General features: G+C 41.9%; 5 protein-coding genes across 6 annotated transcripts in view; 4 read left to right on the top strand and 1 right to left on the bottom strand.

Annotated features, from left to right (window-relative positions):
• LOC104806629 (WEB family protein At2g38370) overlaps positions 1 to 7374 on the top strand; it is a 27248-nt gene extending 19874 nt beyond the window's left edge. The window contains exons 1-2 of one of the 2 annotated variants that reach the window (XM_010531616.2): positions 4911 to 5261; positions 5836 to 7374. In XM_010531616.2, coding sequence (XP_010529918.1) covers positions 5055 to 5261; positions 5836 to 7194 — 1566 coding nt within the window. In that variant the 5' untranslated portion in view covers positions 4911 to 5054 and the 3' untranslated portion in view covers positions 7195 to 7374. Of the gene's footprint in view, positions 1 to 4910; positions 5262 to 5835 lie in introns of those variants that run through there. The other variant, XM_010531615.2, reaches the window with a different exon arrangement.
• Positions 9 to 2927, top strand: LOC104806628 (aspartate aminotransferase, mitochondrial-like). The gene is made up of 6 exons (XM_010531614.1): positions 9 to 414; positions 612 to 771; positions 872 to 967; positions 1349 to 1443; positions 1551 to 1663; positions 2115 to 2927. Exons 1-5 carry the CDS (start codon positions 284 to 286, stop codon positions 1630 to 1632), a joined length of 564 nt encoding a protein of 187 aa, XP_010529916.1. The 5' UTR covers positions 9 to 283; the 3' UTR covers positions 1633 to 1663; positions 2115 to 2927.
• A 598-nt stretch (positions 7375 to 7972) lies between the features above and the next one.
• On the top strand, positions 7973 to 11158 carry LOC104806620 (probably inactive leucine-rich repeat receptor-like protein kinase IMK2). Its single transcript, XM_010531604.2, has 2 exons — positions 7973 to 10082; positions 10264 to 11158. Exons 1-2 carry the CDS (start codon positions 8192 to 8194, stop codon positions 10914 to 10916), a joined length of 2544 nt encoding a protein of 847 aa, XP_010529906.1. The 5' UTR covers positions 7973 to 8191; the 3' UTR covers positions 10917 to 11158.
• A 461-nt stretch (positions 11159 to 11619) lies between these two features.
• LOC104806619 (ubiquitin-conjugating enzyme E2 20) lies at positions 11620 to 13282 on the top strand. Its single transcript, XM_010531603.2, has 6 exons — positions 11620 to 12005; positions 12342 to 12369; positions 12456 to 12683; positions 12769 to 12832; positions 12933 to 12992; positions 13079 to 13282. Exons 1-6 carry the CDS (start codon positions 11899 to 11901, stop codon positions 13126 to 13128), a joined length of 537 nt encoding a protein of 178 aa, XP_010529905.1. The 5' UTR covers positions 11620 to 11898; the 3' UTR covers positions 13129 to 13282.
• A 130-nt stretch (positions 13283 to 13412) lies between these two features.
• Positions 13413 to 13979, bottom strand: part of LOC104806618 (formate--tetrahydrofolate ligase) — a 3696-nt gene continuing 3129 nt past the window's right edge. The window contains exon 5 of the mRNA XM_010531602.2: positions 13413 to 13928. Within this exon, the coding sequence (XP_010529904.1) occupies positions 13653 to 13928 (276 nt within the window). The 3' untranslated portion in view covers positions 13413 to 13652. The remainder of the gene's footprint in view (positions 13929 to 13979) is intronic.

Raw genomic sequence — 13979 nt, 5'->3', positions numbered from 1 at the left:
GGCCGTGTTTGACTCGACACGGTCCGTGTCAATTGTCTGTAAGAATGTCTTCGTTTCCTCGCTTTTGCACGGCCGTGTTTAAACTCGACTCGGCCGTGTTCAGGCGCAACTCGAGCTAGAAATGCCTTGATCGTTCTGTTCCGGTCCCGTGTGCTCCGAAGTCCTCGATTATGCTCCTTTTACATCCATAGTGCATCCATCACCTGTTCAATCACCAGAAAATGCAGAAGAAGCAAAACCCAGTGCTAAAATGATCTTAAGTGTCTAATGATTCATACAACCGATGCGAAAGTGCTACACAATGGGCTTTGAAATAGATGAGAAAATCGTGTTATCAGATGGACACTTGATTGGTTGCGCCCAGTCCTTTGCAAAAAACATGGGGTTGTATGGGCACCGAGTTGGCTGTCTTAGGTACGTAATTGACCGATCTACTTTGTTTGAATTTTTTTTTAATTTATGAACCTCTAGTTTTTTTTTATGTTCATCAAGATTGTCTCCTCCCTCTTTCTATACATATTATAATCACATATTGAGGTTTATTGAGAGATTATTCTTTGTCCTCCCGACCAAATTGATACCTAACGAAAACGCTATCTCTACATGTCTAGTGTCCTTGCCAATGACGCAGTTCAGGCAAGCATGATGAGGTCCCAGTTGCAGCAGATTGCGCGGTCAATGTATGGAAGCCCCCCAATGCATGGACTGTTGCTTGTCTCTACGATTTTAACCAATCTCGAAATCAAAGCCCTATGGGAAAGAGAATTGAAGGTCTTTTTGAGAAATTTTGTCTACCATCTTTAAAATTTCAGTACATTTCATGCTCATATGATCATGAAACGTTGAAAAGTTTTTGCCATGCCATGTAAAGGTCATGACTAACCGGATTCAGACAATGCGAACTGCCCTGCGTGAAGAGCTTGAGAAACTTAGTTTTTCTCTCAACTGGCAACACATAACAGACCAGGTCAGAAACTGACAATACATATGTTCTTCTGTTCTGGGTGGCGACTATATGGAATTTTGACATTATTGGAGGAAAAAATGTAAGAAATTTACTCTCCATCCGGAGGAAAATGCTGAAAAGCTGAACGGATATGAAAGGAGACACATGGATTTGGACCGTAACCACAGCTGTTTAAAGAATATGTGATGTTCTGTGTCCTGTTTGCCCACAATGAATTCTGGAAACCATACCAAAATAATAATATAGACAAAGTATGTTAGTTGACCTTTGTTTGATATCCTTGCTTAAGACTTAAGGCAAGTTAATCGTGTAAGTTACATAATTTTGTACAGAATGTTGGCCCAATTTGAGAATTCTGTGTAAATTTTGATAACAACACAGGTTGGGATGTTTTGCTTTTCTGGCCTGGCCCCGAATGAAGTGGAACGGCTGAGGAAGGAATTCCACATATCCATGACCATTGATGGCCGCATAAGGTAACATTACCCGAAATCTTCCTTAAAAGATCCATTATTCATGTTCACTGTCATATTTCTCTAATATGAAACTTTTCACGACTGTTTTCATGGTAAATTCAAAACAGCATGGCGGGTGTTACTCCGAGCAATGCGACTTACATAGCAAATGCAATTCATCAAGTCACCCGAGAGAGAGCGAGGATGTAGACGAGGATTGATCTTGGCCTCTGGAACTGAGGTGACAAATTCTTGCATTAGATTCGTGAAGGAATTGATCAAATACACAAAAAAAAAAAAAAAACTTTATTTGATTCTACTGGAAGGACAGATTATATGTGTAGAATACTCATCCGCTTGTTAAATCATCAAAACCTTAAACATGTATTTATGGTATTTAAACATGTAAATCTGAAGAATGAGAACCTTGAGTCTTGTGTATCTTTATTTTTATTGAACTCGTGAATGTAAAACTTAGTATGATCAATCAAATGAATGATGATGCATATACACTAGTGGGTTGATGGATAAATGGAAAATTCACAATGTCGTGTTATCACGTTATTTCAGCATTTATACATGTCTTGGGAATCATAGAATACCATTTCCATGCAAACTCGTAAGCTAGATTGTGACAGTTGAGGCATAAATACTGGTGGGTTTGTCTCATAAGTCTGCATTTTTTGTCTCAGATGAATAGAGAGTGTGACGTCATCAATGGCTTCCATGGCAGCTACTGATCCTGAAGCACGAACCGGTGGTCTCAAAAGATGGACCGAGGGCAGAATCCCATGACCTCTGTTGCTCAAGAAACGCTGGCGAATCAGAGGACGACAATACAGAGAGTGAAGAACTCGGTGAAACGGCTTTCTTGATGCGTTTCAGGCTGATTCTCATGATGAATGCGTTGAAAAGATCCGATCTCGGGCATTTCCCTGAGCCCATTCTTACGAGGAATGCGTTGAAAAGATTCAATCTTGGGGATTTTCCCGAGGTTTTGAGGTGTTGATTGGGCGGGTAGGAAGGAGGAGGAGTGAGAGGGGGAGGCGGTAGAGAGGGAGAGGAGTGACAGAGAGCGTTTCTGGGCATTCCAGGACGTAATTCCCAAGTAAAGGGCACGGAAACTGAGTTTTGAAATGGCGATTCGGGGGCGGTGCGTTCTTTGGAGAGCAACTTGGTGAAGAATTTGCTCTCTTCTGTGATCCTGAAGCTGCTCTTTGGTTGAAGGTCTAACATTCTTGTCTGTTTTTTCTTTGAACGTAGGAAGATACTATGAGCTGAGCTGAAGAAGAATATATAGGTAGGTGGTGTCATTGGTATTTGGTAAACCATTTACAATTGCGTTCTGCGTTAAAATTAAAAACGCTGTATCTGTCCATTTTGCTATGGGGTTTTGTAAAATTTTTTAAAAAAAAGTTTGTATATACAATCTCAAAAACTATTTCTCTGTATTTTATTACCAAAATTTATATAAAGACACACTAAGTGGGCGTGCAACCATTCAATACTTTGTTGGCCAGAATTATAGTCACCATTTTTATTTCTATGGTTGGCCCTAAACGTAGAAATCAGATCGCGAAAAAGTTAAACGCTTTAAATAGCGTTTACCAGTTGACTCTAAATTTGGACCGGTGTTTGTTGGCGGTTTGGTTGTAATGAAGTGCGATTTTCCGGTCTGAAGATTCTTTGTGCTGATGTGATATGGAACATTCGTGGCTACTAATGTGACACAACACTTCCGTATGAAGTGGGATTCACTGAGCTGTCCTTTTATGGCCGGTCCACTATAATTAATATTTCTCTCTCTTTTTTTTTCCTGGTTAAGGCGAACCGTTATTACATAATTCATTGTTATCAATTATTGAAATTTGAGGGAAAAAATGTATTTATATAACTGTATTCGACATTATAAATGTATGTACTCCCACGAGTTTCACTGGTGGGGAGGTTAGAGATATTAAATATACAAATAGCATTTTCTATAACTTTTATTTGTTAAAAAAACATCCACATATGTATATGACATTATATGATCCACGTGAATATGCACATGCAAGTTATGTGTGTGAGTGATCTCACTTGTTCGATATGGTCATCTAACGGTTTCACTCTTTATTGCATAATTTTATTATTTATTTAATTTCCAATAGTTAATTTCTGTTTAATTTTTATAGGGGGGGACTAGTGACAGCAATTGGTCCTTCCAAATTCCATACTGGTAAGTTCAAATTATATATATAGATATAGATATATATGTACGTGTGTATTGTGTTGTTGTATGTAAGCCCACGTAGTGTAGTGTATTGCATATATAGTAACTTTTATTTTATTTTTTACATTTATTTATACATATGTGATTTGTATGCATTCATTTTCTTATAATGGGCTGGACTTATATAGATTAAAAAAAAAAACAAAAAATGTAGCGGAGCCAGCCAATAACATTTTTAATGGAAAAAAAAAGAGAGAGAAATATTAAATAAATGTGATGAAGAACAAAATCAAAAGGCGAAATGATTATTGCAATGGACAGTCAGAACTGTCCATCTGCAAAGAATTGGAGGGATTTGTTTGTCATCATATATATATATATATATATAGTATTGAAAACGATGGTTTATATTTCGGTAAGGATATTTTATTTGGTTGATTTTTCGTTATTGTAGTTTAGGCTAAGCGTCGAATTGTTATTACAAAATGTTTTATTTTATTCGTTATTTCATATCCGGTTATAAAAAAAAAAATATATAACTATTGGGCTTCGTGTGAGAAGGCTGAACCCAAATGGGCTTCACTATTTCTAGTTTATGATTTTATTTTAAGCTGTTGTGTTAGTGTTTAGATTCAATTCTTAATAGACATATATGGGCCTATGGGCTTTACGAATTGGCCCAATAAGATAATTATACATGTAGATCCAATATTATACGTTACAAAAAAAATAAAATAAACATAGAATGGTCGGATAAGATCGTAATATGATACTTTGCAACGTTCGAGCCATGGCCCATGATTATACTGTTTACGTCCAATAGGCCTTCCAAATATACTCGATATATATATATATATATATATATATGTGTCCCTTCATTATAGTATAATATATAGTGGACCTACATTTTGACCGTTGGACATCCATCGAGCAATAATATCAAAACTAAAAAAAAAATAACTAAAAGAGAAAAAAAACATATAAAAGATGAGTTCTTTAACCCAAAAAAAACCCTCCTTAATTGGCTCAAATCAACGTTAGTAACGGTCAAGATTATTTTCCCTTTTTCTTTCTAAAGTCAAATTCCCCAATATGTTTTATTATTAGAAAATATATAATTAATTCAAAACATTTATTACTATTTTTTACACATAAAAAACCAAATATAATTATTGATTCAAAAACTAAAATGGTGGGAACATTTTTTATATTTATTTTTAATTTTTTTTCCCTCTCGTTCAACGCACAGAAGACCGTGCAGTACCGTTCGGACATGTCTTAGTCACAGCAGTATCGAAGAGAACAACACTCTGCTTCCACTTTCCGACAAAATAAATCTCTCGCTCTCTCCACTTCGATCCTCTCACCTACCGAGTACCAACCTCACTCTATCTGTCTTCTTCTTCTGTAGCACTTTTTCATGGCCGAAACCCTAGAATCGAGCTCATCAATGCAGCCCGTAATTACCAACCACCCGGATCCGGACCCGTCGGAGCCCCGGAGCCAAGGCCGAGTGGAGATCGACACGTCGGCGCCGTTCGAGTCCGTGAGAGAAGCCGCCACTCGGTTCGGCGGATTCGGTTTCTGGAAACCTTCTCATCTTCATAGAGTTCCAGAGACTCCTCAGGTCTCTCTCTCTCTCCGTCTTTCTAGGGTCTGTGTCTAATTTTGGGGGCTTGGTGTTTCATCTGTTGCTGTTTACTTTTTAAGCGTGCTTGAAAGCCCATGCCCTGAAATTGGATTGTTCGGATATGGCGGTGATTTTGTCTGAAACGAAAAGATGATGATGTCCCAATGAGTATCTCTCTGTTGCTGAGAAATTAAGACTTGGTGTTTGATGATTATGTTTGGTTCTTGCGCTAAACACCATTATGATGTCTGATTATTGTTTACTGTTTACGGGATCAGGGAAAAAAAAAAGGATCTGTCTGATGCTTCTGTCTTATGTTGGATAGTTGTAGCATGAACCTAAGAATCCCATTGTCAACCTGATTTTCAAGGCAGTAACTTTTGATACATCAGTTTGGTAAGATGATGTTCTGTTCTTGGTCTGCTCCTGTAATGGAAGTTTCTCTGGCAATCCCGCTTTCAATTTGCTAGAAATTTTTTCATAGCATCATATCTCAGAGTTTTGCAAATCCTGGGTCTGATTTAGAGAAAGCTTATTAGCATTTCCACCAATGGTGATGTCGTGGTGACAGGACGACATAGAAGAAGCCGATATCACGCAACTGGAAGCTCAGGCGGCATTGCTGGAGAATGAGCTGATCGTCAAAGAACGTGAAACACTAGAGGTTCTGAAAGAGCTTGAATCAACAAAAGCCACAGTTGAAGAGCTCAAATCAAAGCTTCAGCAGAAGGAAGCTTCTGAAAAGGAAAACAGCGGTCAGCCGGCCGGTGAGATATTGATGGAGCTGAACCAGGCGAAGATGAACCTGTGCAGAACAACGGAAGACCTGGCAGGAATACGTGCATCAGTCGAGTTGCTGAACAAGAAGCTGGACGATGAAAGGACTGCACTTGAGAAGACCCGTGAACGATTAGCCCAGAAGTCTCTGAAGGTGCGTTCTCTAGAGAAGGAGGTGGATGGTACTGAAACAAGGCTGAGATTCGCCAAGGAGAATTGCCCCGAGAACGCCTCAGAAATCTCAAAGGGGGTTCAGAGATTGAGCCGGGAAGCCGAGGAGTTCAAGAAGATGGGAGAGAACGCGAAATCGGCAGTAGTGAGAGCCATGGCTGAGATCGAAGACACGAGAAACAAGATCAAGACTGCCGAGATAAGGCTGGTGGCGGCTAGAAAGATGAAGGAAGCCGCCAGAGCAGCTGAAGCAGTGGCACTTGCTGAAATCAAGGCTGTGACGACGGGAAGCAAGAACAATGATGTAGTGATGATCTCGGCTGAAGAGTATGCTTATCTAACGCAAAACTCTAAAGATGCCGAGGAAAAAGCCAGGAAACGAGTGGAAGATGCCGTGTCTAGAGTCGACGAAGCAAACGTATCTAAGACAGAGATTCTGCAGAAAGTAGACAAGGCTGCCAAAGAAATCACAACCAGCAAGAGGGCACTAGAGGAAGCCCTCGAGAGAGTCAAGGCGGCTAACTCTGCAAAGCTAGAAGCAGAAGAGGCGCTTCGGAAATGGAGATCGGATAACGGGCAGAGGAGAAGATCGTCGTCGGTGAACAACAGGGCGAAGTTCAAGAACCATTGTCCTCCACAGCACAGGAGGGAGACACATCTGATGGATGTTAACGGCCTGAATCTGACAAAAGACGGGTTGCCCTCGGTGCCCGTGCTGAAACCCACAATGTCGATAGGGCAAATCCTGAGCAGGAAGCTGCTTCTGGCAGAGGAGTCGGAAATGGCTGTGAGACGGAAAGTGTCGCTTGGTCAGATGCTTGGTAAGGCTGACAACAATGGGGAAAGCAGTGTGAGCAAGAGGAAGAATGTTGGCAAAAGGTTGACAGGGAAGAGGAAGAAGTTTGGTTTCGCGAAGTTCTCTGTCTTGTTGAACAAAGAGAGCAAGAAGAAGAAGAAGAAGATTGCTTTGAACTTGAGGTGAGTGATTGGTCCTAGTGGTTTGCTGGCTTTGAGATCTTGTAATGAATGTCTCTCTAATGTGAATCAGCTGAGCTTAGTTATATCTATGTATATCTTGAACCCAACTGCCATGTCTTGTCTGTAACAACAATGGCTTCATCACACAGTTTACTGAATGCTTCTGATCCATTTTATTCCCTTAGATGTGTTCATTTCCTGAAAGGGGTCATTTATACGGAAACTTTTAGAATTATTACAAGTTCGTAAATTAAACGAGACGAAGGGATTGGGAGACAATTCGCTACTCGGCAAAAAGGTGGGCCTATAATGGGGCCTAAAAACGTATTGTGTGACGTGTCGCTCTGTCATTGGCTACTTTATTTCTCATTCGCGAGATCCTCCCAAGATCTGCCAACAAGGGCTTCCACCGCTCCTCCCGTCACCAACTCGATGTATTTTTCCATTCAATTGGCAAGTATTCAGAAAATACGGCTTATATAATCAGCCATTAACTAACAGATGGGCTGATTTCCTCTTCTTTTTTCTGTCTGAAAGTGGACACAACAAACGGCGCGGTTACCGACACGAGTTCTGAACACTAAACTATAGGACAAGTGTTATATATTATATCTACAAAACCATCGGAGATTTTTTGACAGATTCCCAAATGCATAGAAACAGCAAAAACATAAAATTATAAATGGTCCAATCAAATCCCGATAAATAGTCAATAAAAAAAAACGCTGCCCCCCGTGACATTATAGCCGTTGGCCATATTCTCATGTTGGCGCAAGACTTAGAAACTAGCCGTTACACGACACACCATAGCAAAGACAGACAGAGAAAAAAAAAAAAACTCTTAAATCTACGCTTCCTTCCTCCAAAAACAAGATCCTAAGCTCTTCTTTCTTCTCTTGTTCATTTTTACAATAACTCTGCCTCTTTCTTCTTTGATTTTTCTCTTCTTCTTTTAGGATTCTTTGATTCTTTCTAAAACGAAGAGCGCTTATCCTTGTAAAATGAATGGATTTTACAAAAACCCATCTCGAGTTCTTCCCAAGGGAGGAAAAAGCTATAGACTTCACCTGGGTTTCTTCACAAATCTCCTCTTCTGCCTCTCACTGTTCACTCCTCAAGCTATTGCGGGCCACCACCCCTTGGATGGTGTGATCGTGACTCAGGCGAACTACCAGGCCCTTCGTGCCATCAAACACGACCTCATTGACTTCGCCGGCATTCTCAGGACCTGGAACGACTCCGGCCATGGCGTCTGCTCCGGCGGCTGGGCCGGAATCAGGTGCCTTAGAGGCCAGGTCATCGCTATTCAGCTCCCGTGGAAAGGCCTCGGCGGCAGAATCTCCGAGGAAGTCGGAAAACTCACCGCTCTCAGAAAGCTTAGCCTTCACGACAATGTCATTGCCGGTTCCATCCCTCAGTCCCTCGGCTTCCTCCGCAATCTCCGCGGAGTCCATCTTTTCAACAATCGCCTCTCGGGTTCGATCCCTGCCTCCATTGGTAACTGCCCTCTTCTCCAAAATCTTGATCTGAGCAATAATCAGTTATCCGGGTCCATCCCTTCTCGTCTGGCCGTTTCCACCAGGCTTTACAGGCTCAACCTTAGCTATAATTCGCTTTCTGGTCCACTTCCCGTTAGTCTCACCCGGCCATATACACTCACGTTTCTTGATCTTCAGCACAATAACCTCTCTGGTTCAATCCCTGTCTCTTGGGGAGATCAAACACTGAGAAATGAGTCCCATCCTCTCAAAATCTTGAACCTCAATCATAATCTCTTCTCTGGAACTGTTCCTCCGTCTCTTGGGAAGCTTGTCTTGTTAGAACATGTCTCTCTAGATCATAACCAGATCTCCGGGGTCGTTCCCCGGGAGTTGGGAACTCTTTCAAACCTTCAGAACCTTGATCTGTCTTTCAATTCGATCATCGGGACCATTCCAAACAGCTTCACCAACCTTTCCTCTCTAGCTTTGCTGAATCTCGAAAACAACCGCCTCAACGGGCGAATCCCGGAAGCCATTGATGGGATGCAGAATCTTATATTGCTTAACCTCAAGAGGAACAAGTTTGAAGGCCGAATTCCCGAGACCATAGGGAACATCTCCAGAATCAGTCAGCTCGATCTGTCTGAAAACAACTTCACCGGGCAAATCCCCCAATCTCTGATCAATCTTGCGAATCTCTCTTCTCTAAACGTCTCGTTCAACAGCCTGTCCGGACCCGTCCCACCTCCTCTCGCCAGAAAGTTCAACTCGAGTTCTTTTGTCGGAAACCTTCAGCTCTGTGGCTTCAACGCCTCAAACCCATGTCCTTCTCCAACTCACCCTCCGAATCTTTCGCCACCAGCAGAAACCCAACAACCTCAAAAACACCACCACCACCACAGAAAACTATCCGCTAAAGACATAATTCTCATCGCCATTGGAGCTCTTTTAGCTGTTCTGCTCCTGTTATGCTGCATCCTACTCTACTGCCTCATGAAGAAACGCTCTGCTCTGAAACAAAAGGAAGGGAAGATCTCAACAAGGTCCGCCCCCGAGAAGGCGGCAGAATCAGCAGCAGGAGGCGAGATGGGAGGAAAGCTGGTGCATTTCGAAGGCCCGTTTGTGTTCACGGCCGACGATCTTCTGTGTGCTACGGCTGAGATAATGGGGAAGAGTGCTTATGGGACGGTTTACAAGACGACGCTTGAGGACGGTAACGAGGTGGCGGTGAAACGGCTGAGGGAAAAGAACACGAAAGGGGTGAAAGAGTTTGAAGCAGAGGTGGCGGCCTTGGGGAAGATTCGGCATCCAAATCTTCTGGCACTTAGGGCTTATTACTTGGGTCCCAAGGGAGAGAAGTTGATCGTCTTTGACTACATGCCTAAGGGAAGCCTCTCTTCGTTTCTTCACGGTAAGTAAGAATAAAAATCCACATTTATAATTATTCTTATCCAAAGTTTTGATTTTGCGCAAACCCTTAATCCGAAATTTCGATTTTAACTCAAAACTTTCGGGCTTTTGGCATCCCGTTGTTACAAACGCTCTGAGTCCCTAAAGTCTCTCTTTTCATGTGAAATCTTGCACAATGACAGCTCGAGGCCCAGAGAGTCTAATCCCGTGGGAAACGAGAATGAAGATAGCGAAAGGAATAGCTCGAGGCCTTTCTCACCTCCACACAAAGGAGAACATGGTCCACGAGAATCTCACAGCGAGCAACATCCTCCTGGACGAGCAGACAAATGCTCTGATCGCCGATTACGGTCTCTCCAGTCTCATGACTGCGGCAGCGGCCACAAACGTGATCGCGACGGCTGGGACGCTCGGCTACCGAGCTCCAGAGTTCTCCAAGATGAAGTACGCGAGCACAAAGACAGATGTCTACAGCCTAGGAGTCATAATACTGGAGCTTCTGACGGGGAAGTCCCCCGGAGAGACGACGAATGGATTGGATCTGCCTCAGTGGGTTGCTTCCGTCGTGAAAGAGGAGTGGACCGGTGAAGTATTCGATTTGGAGTTGATGAGAGAGGCTCAGCACGTTAGGGACGAGCTTCTCAACACTCTGAAGATGGCTCTGCATTGTGTGGATCCCTCGCCGGAGGCTAGGCCGGAAGCTCTGGAAGTTCTTCAGCAGCTGGAGGAGATTCAGCCGGAGCTGGCCGAGATTCTGCCGGATCCGGCGACAGAGACGGTGGAGGCGGCTGGTTCCGGCGATGGAGAAGCAGAGGAGCATACATACAAAGGATGAATAAAAAAAAAGGTTCGGAGTGGAAGAATAGGAGGTTTGTCATATATATATGACATGTTCGTTTCTCACGGAAGCTGTTTATTATTATTTTTATTTTACAATTTTTGTAAATCGGGTAGCCCGACCAAATCCAAAAACCGATTTAAGTCTAACCCCATTTTTCGGATCTGCATATTCAAATCCGAACCGGATCATTTTTCATGCATATATCTTCCTAATAAAATCACTATAAACTTGATTTGGACTGGGCCGTAGAGAGATCTTGTTGACGGGCCTATTGGTCCAATACTAATGGGCCCACCACATCACGCATTTGTACGATAAAGTGATAATAAATTATAATCAACCAAGCATTATGTAAAACCAAATAAAGTGATAATAAATAGTTGTTTCTACTTTTTTCATCAAAAGATATTTTATATTGTACATATTTATTGGATACATTCCGTTTGATTGTGTCTAAATTTTTTTTAAAAAAAAAATCAGTGAAAAAGTCTCAAATTTCTTATTTTATTACATAATATTTATGATTATATAGTTGTATGACAGAGCATAAATTCTTCCCAAGGCATGAAAAATAAAGGGAAGAAAAGCAGGGAGGGTGCATTAAAATATTCCTTTTGAAAAAACTAGCCGTTGGTTTCATTTCAAATCCCTCGAGAGCCGCTCTCTCCTCTAACGTTCGGAAAATATTTTCTATCGTTTTCCGTTTTTTTTTCTTTTTCCTTTTTATTCATCACGCCGATGTAGTTTTTATTCTCACCACACACGCCGTTTTATACCCAGATCCACCTCTCCCTCTCTCTCACTGTGGAAGAAGACGAAGAGGATAACGCCTCCCCGTCTGTCTCTTCGTCTTCGTCTTCCTTCCTGCTTCAATCGATAGTGCCCTCTGATTCTTCTTGGACGGAGCAATTCGATTGCGATTAGGGTTTTGGGTATTTGATCCTCGTCTTGATTTAGGGATCTGAATACGAAAGTTATGGCTGCGGTTAATGGGCATCAGGGAAATACTCCGGCGGCTACCGCCGGATCCAAACAAGCTGCGCCTCCAGCTAAGAGCGTTGACTGCCAATCCGTGCTCAAAAGGTTTTTCTTCCTTTCCATTCTTTTCCTATCTTGGCCTTTTACATGATGAATCTTTTGATTTTGTTCGATTGCTATTGTTCATTGTGTTGACTGATTCTGTGTTTCTCTGGATTGGGTAATTGAATTGGGTTTATTTGGTTTCGATCTGACTTCTTTATCTCTCCGATCTTCTGGTGTGGTTTCAATCTGAACTCTGCCATTAGAGCTCCTCCGAGAAAACTAATCATTTACCAATTTGAAGGATCTATTTCTCGATAAACGTCTTGTTCGAACGTTGGTTTTCCTGGAAATTTGGTCGATTCCTAATGGGTTCTTCTTCCCTACCTATGAATGCAGGCTACAATCTGAACTGATGAGTTTGATGGTAAGTCCCTTCCCCATTCTCTTATATTCATTCGATCCTCTCTGATTGGTAAAGAAGCTAAAGATGGGTTGGCTATGGTGGTTCAGATGAGCAGTGATCCCGGAATTTCAGCATTCCCAGAGGAAGAGAACATATTCTGCTGGAAAGGGACAATCTTGGGAAGCAAAGACACTGTGTTCGAAGGAACTGAGTACAAACTCTCTCTCTCCTTCTCCAATGACTATCCCTTCAAGCCTCCCAAGATTAAGTTCGAAACAAGCTGCTTTCACCCCAATGTCGATCTCCATGGCAACATTTGTTTGGACATTCTTCAGGTAGAATAAAAAGAACGTTGGTTAAATCATGTAAATGTTGCCATGAATCAAGAAGAATCCATGTTTGTGTATCTTTTGTTTGCAGGATAAATGGTCATCTGCCTATGATGTAAGGACAATATTACTCTCCATCCAGAGCCTTCTGGGAGGTAATAGATTTCTGGGGTACCCTTTTGATTTCCATGAGCCATTGTGTTTTGGTTGAAATCTGACATCCGATTTTTGATTGTGATCTCTCTCGTTGATCAGAACCGAACATCAGCTCGCCATTGAACACTCAAGCAGCTCAGCTATGGAGCAACCAGGAAGGTAAAGATACTGATTATATAAACAAGACAGAATTTCTGGGTGGTATCTGAATTTAGTTCTTATTATCACATGCTTTTGCCTCGCAGAGTATAGGAAGATGGTTGAGAAACTCTACAAGGCTCCAACAAGCGCATGATTTTCGGATCGATTTTTCCAGAATCTTTCATATGTGATCCAGAAGAATCTATGTCCATTTGCCTCATTTTTTATTCTCTACATTGTAACACCATGCTCTTGTCTGAAACCTGAGTGAAACATTTAGCAATGATCTTCCTTTTTGACAGTCTGCATTTTGACCTCTATCACACCGCAGAGACCACGAGACTAGCCAACGTTCCTGTTGAATTGTAAAATCAACAGAAAAGGGGCTTATGCATGTAACAAATGCTGTTTCTAAAATTAGGGTTTGTTCACAACCAAGAATCAAACAAATGGGCAGTAAAACCCATTATAGAAGGATTTTTATTCAGAGGGGACAACGTTAAAGAGACATGACACAAAGCTGTTCCTGTGAAGAAGCAAAAAACCCACCCACAAACTTCAAGAGTTGGAATGATGAAACATATTATTACAAAGACTGATTGATACCCACCCAGAAAGCCTTATTGCATTTCACAAGAAGGGTGACAACGAGCAGAGTGATCTCGATGATGCAGAGAATCAAGAGAGACCGATAACCTTTCCAGTAGAAGTATCGAGATCAATGTCGTAGAAGCAAGGTCTCGTTGGGAGTCCAGGCATTGTACTCATCGTACCGACCAGTGGATAGATGAAACCAGCTCCAATGCTGGCTCTCACATCTCTTATCGGTAACACAAACCCTGTTGGTGCTCCTTTCTTTGACGCCTCATGTGAGAACGAGTACTGGGTTTTCGCCATGCAGATCGGGAGATTAGAGAACCCTTGCTTGGTATATATCTCAATCTGCTTCTCGGCCTGCGTTATGTTATGCACAAACAAGAACAAGACAAGAGGTAAGGAAAGAGT

Source organism: Tarenaya hassleriana, unplaced genomic scaffold, assembly GCF_000463585.1.
Source record: "Tarenaya hassleriana unplaced genomic scaffold, ASM46358v1 Cleome12, whole genome shotgun sequence".
Taxonomy (NCBI): Eukaryota; Viridiplantae; Streptophyta; class Magnoliopsida; order Brassicales; family Cleomaceae; genus Tarenaya; species Tarenaya hassleriana.
The sequence above is the reverse complement of the archived record's forward strand: the minus strand, read 5'-3'. Positions and strand labels throughout refer to the sequence as shown.

Bases quoted from the DNA above. Each gene is read 5' to 3' on its own strand.
- LOC104806620 (XM_010531604.2), top strand. From the start codon at position 8,192: ATGAATGGATTTTACAAAAACCCATCTCGAGTTCTTCCCAAGGGAGGA. The intron at 10,083-10,263 runs GTAAGTAAGAAT...GCACAATGACAG, and splicing joins CCTCTCTTCGTTTCTTCACG to CTCGAGGCCCAGAGAGTCTA.
- LOC104806619 (XM_010531603.2), top strand. From the start codon at position 11,899: ATGGCTGCGGTTAATGGGCATCAGGGAAATACTCCGGCGGCTACCGCC. The intron at 12,833-12,932 runs GTAATAGATTTC...CTCGTTGATCAG, and splicing joins CATCCAGAGCCTTCTGGGAG to AACCGAACATCAGCTCGCCA. The intron at 12,993-13,078 runs GTAAAGATACTG...TTTGCCTCGCAG, and splicing joins GCTATGGAGCAACCAGGAAG to AGTATAGGAAGATGGTTGAG.
- LOC104806628 (XM_010531614.1), top strand. From the start codon at position 284: ATGCGAAAGTGCTACACAATGGGCTTTGAAATAGATGAGAAAATCGTG. The intron at 772-871 runs GTCTTTTTGAGA...TGCCATGTAAAG, and splicing joins TATGGGAAAGAGAATTGAAG to GTCATGACTAACCGGATTCA. The intron at 1,444-1,550 runs GTAACATTACCC...AATTCAAAACAG, and splicing joins ACCATTGATGGCCGCATAAG to CATGGCGGGTGTTACTCCGA.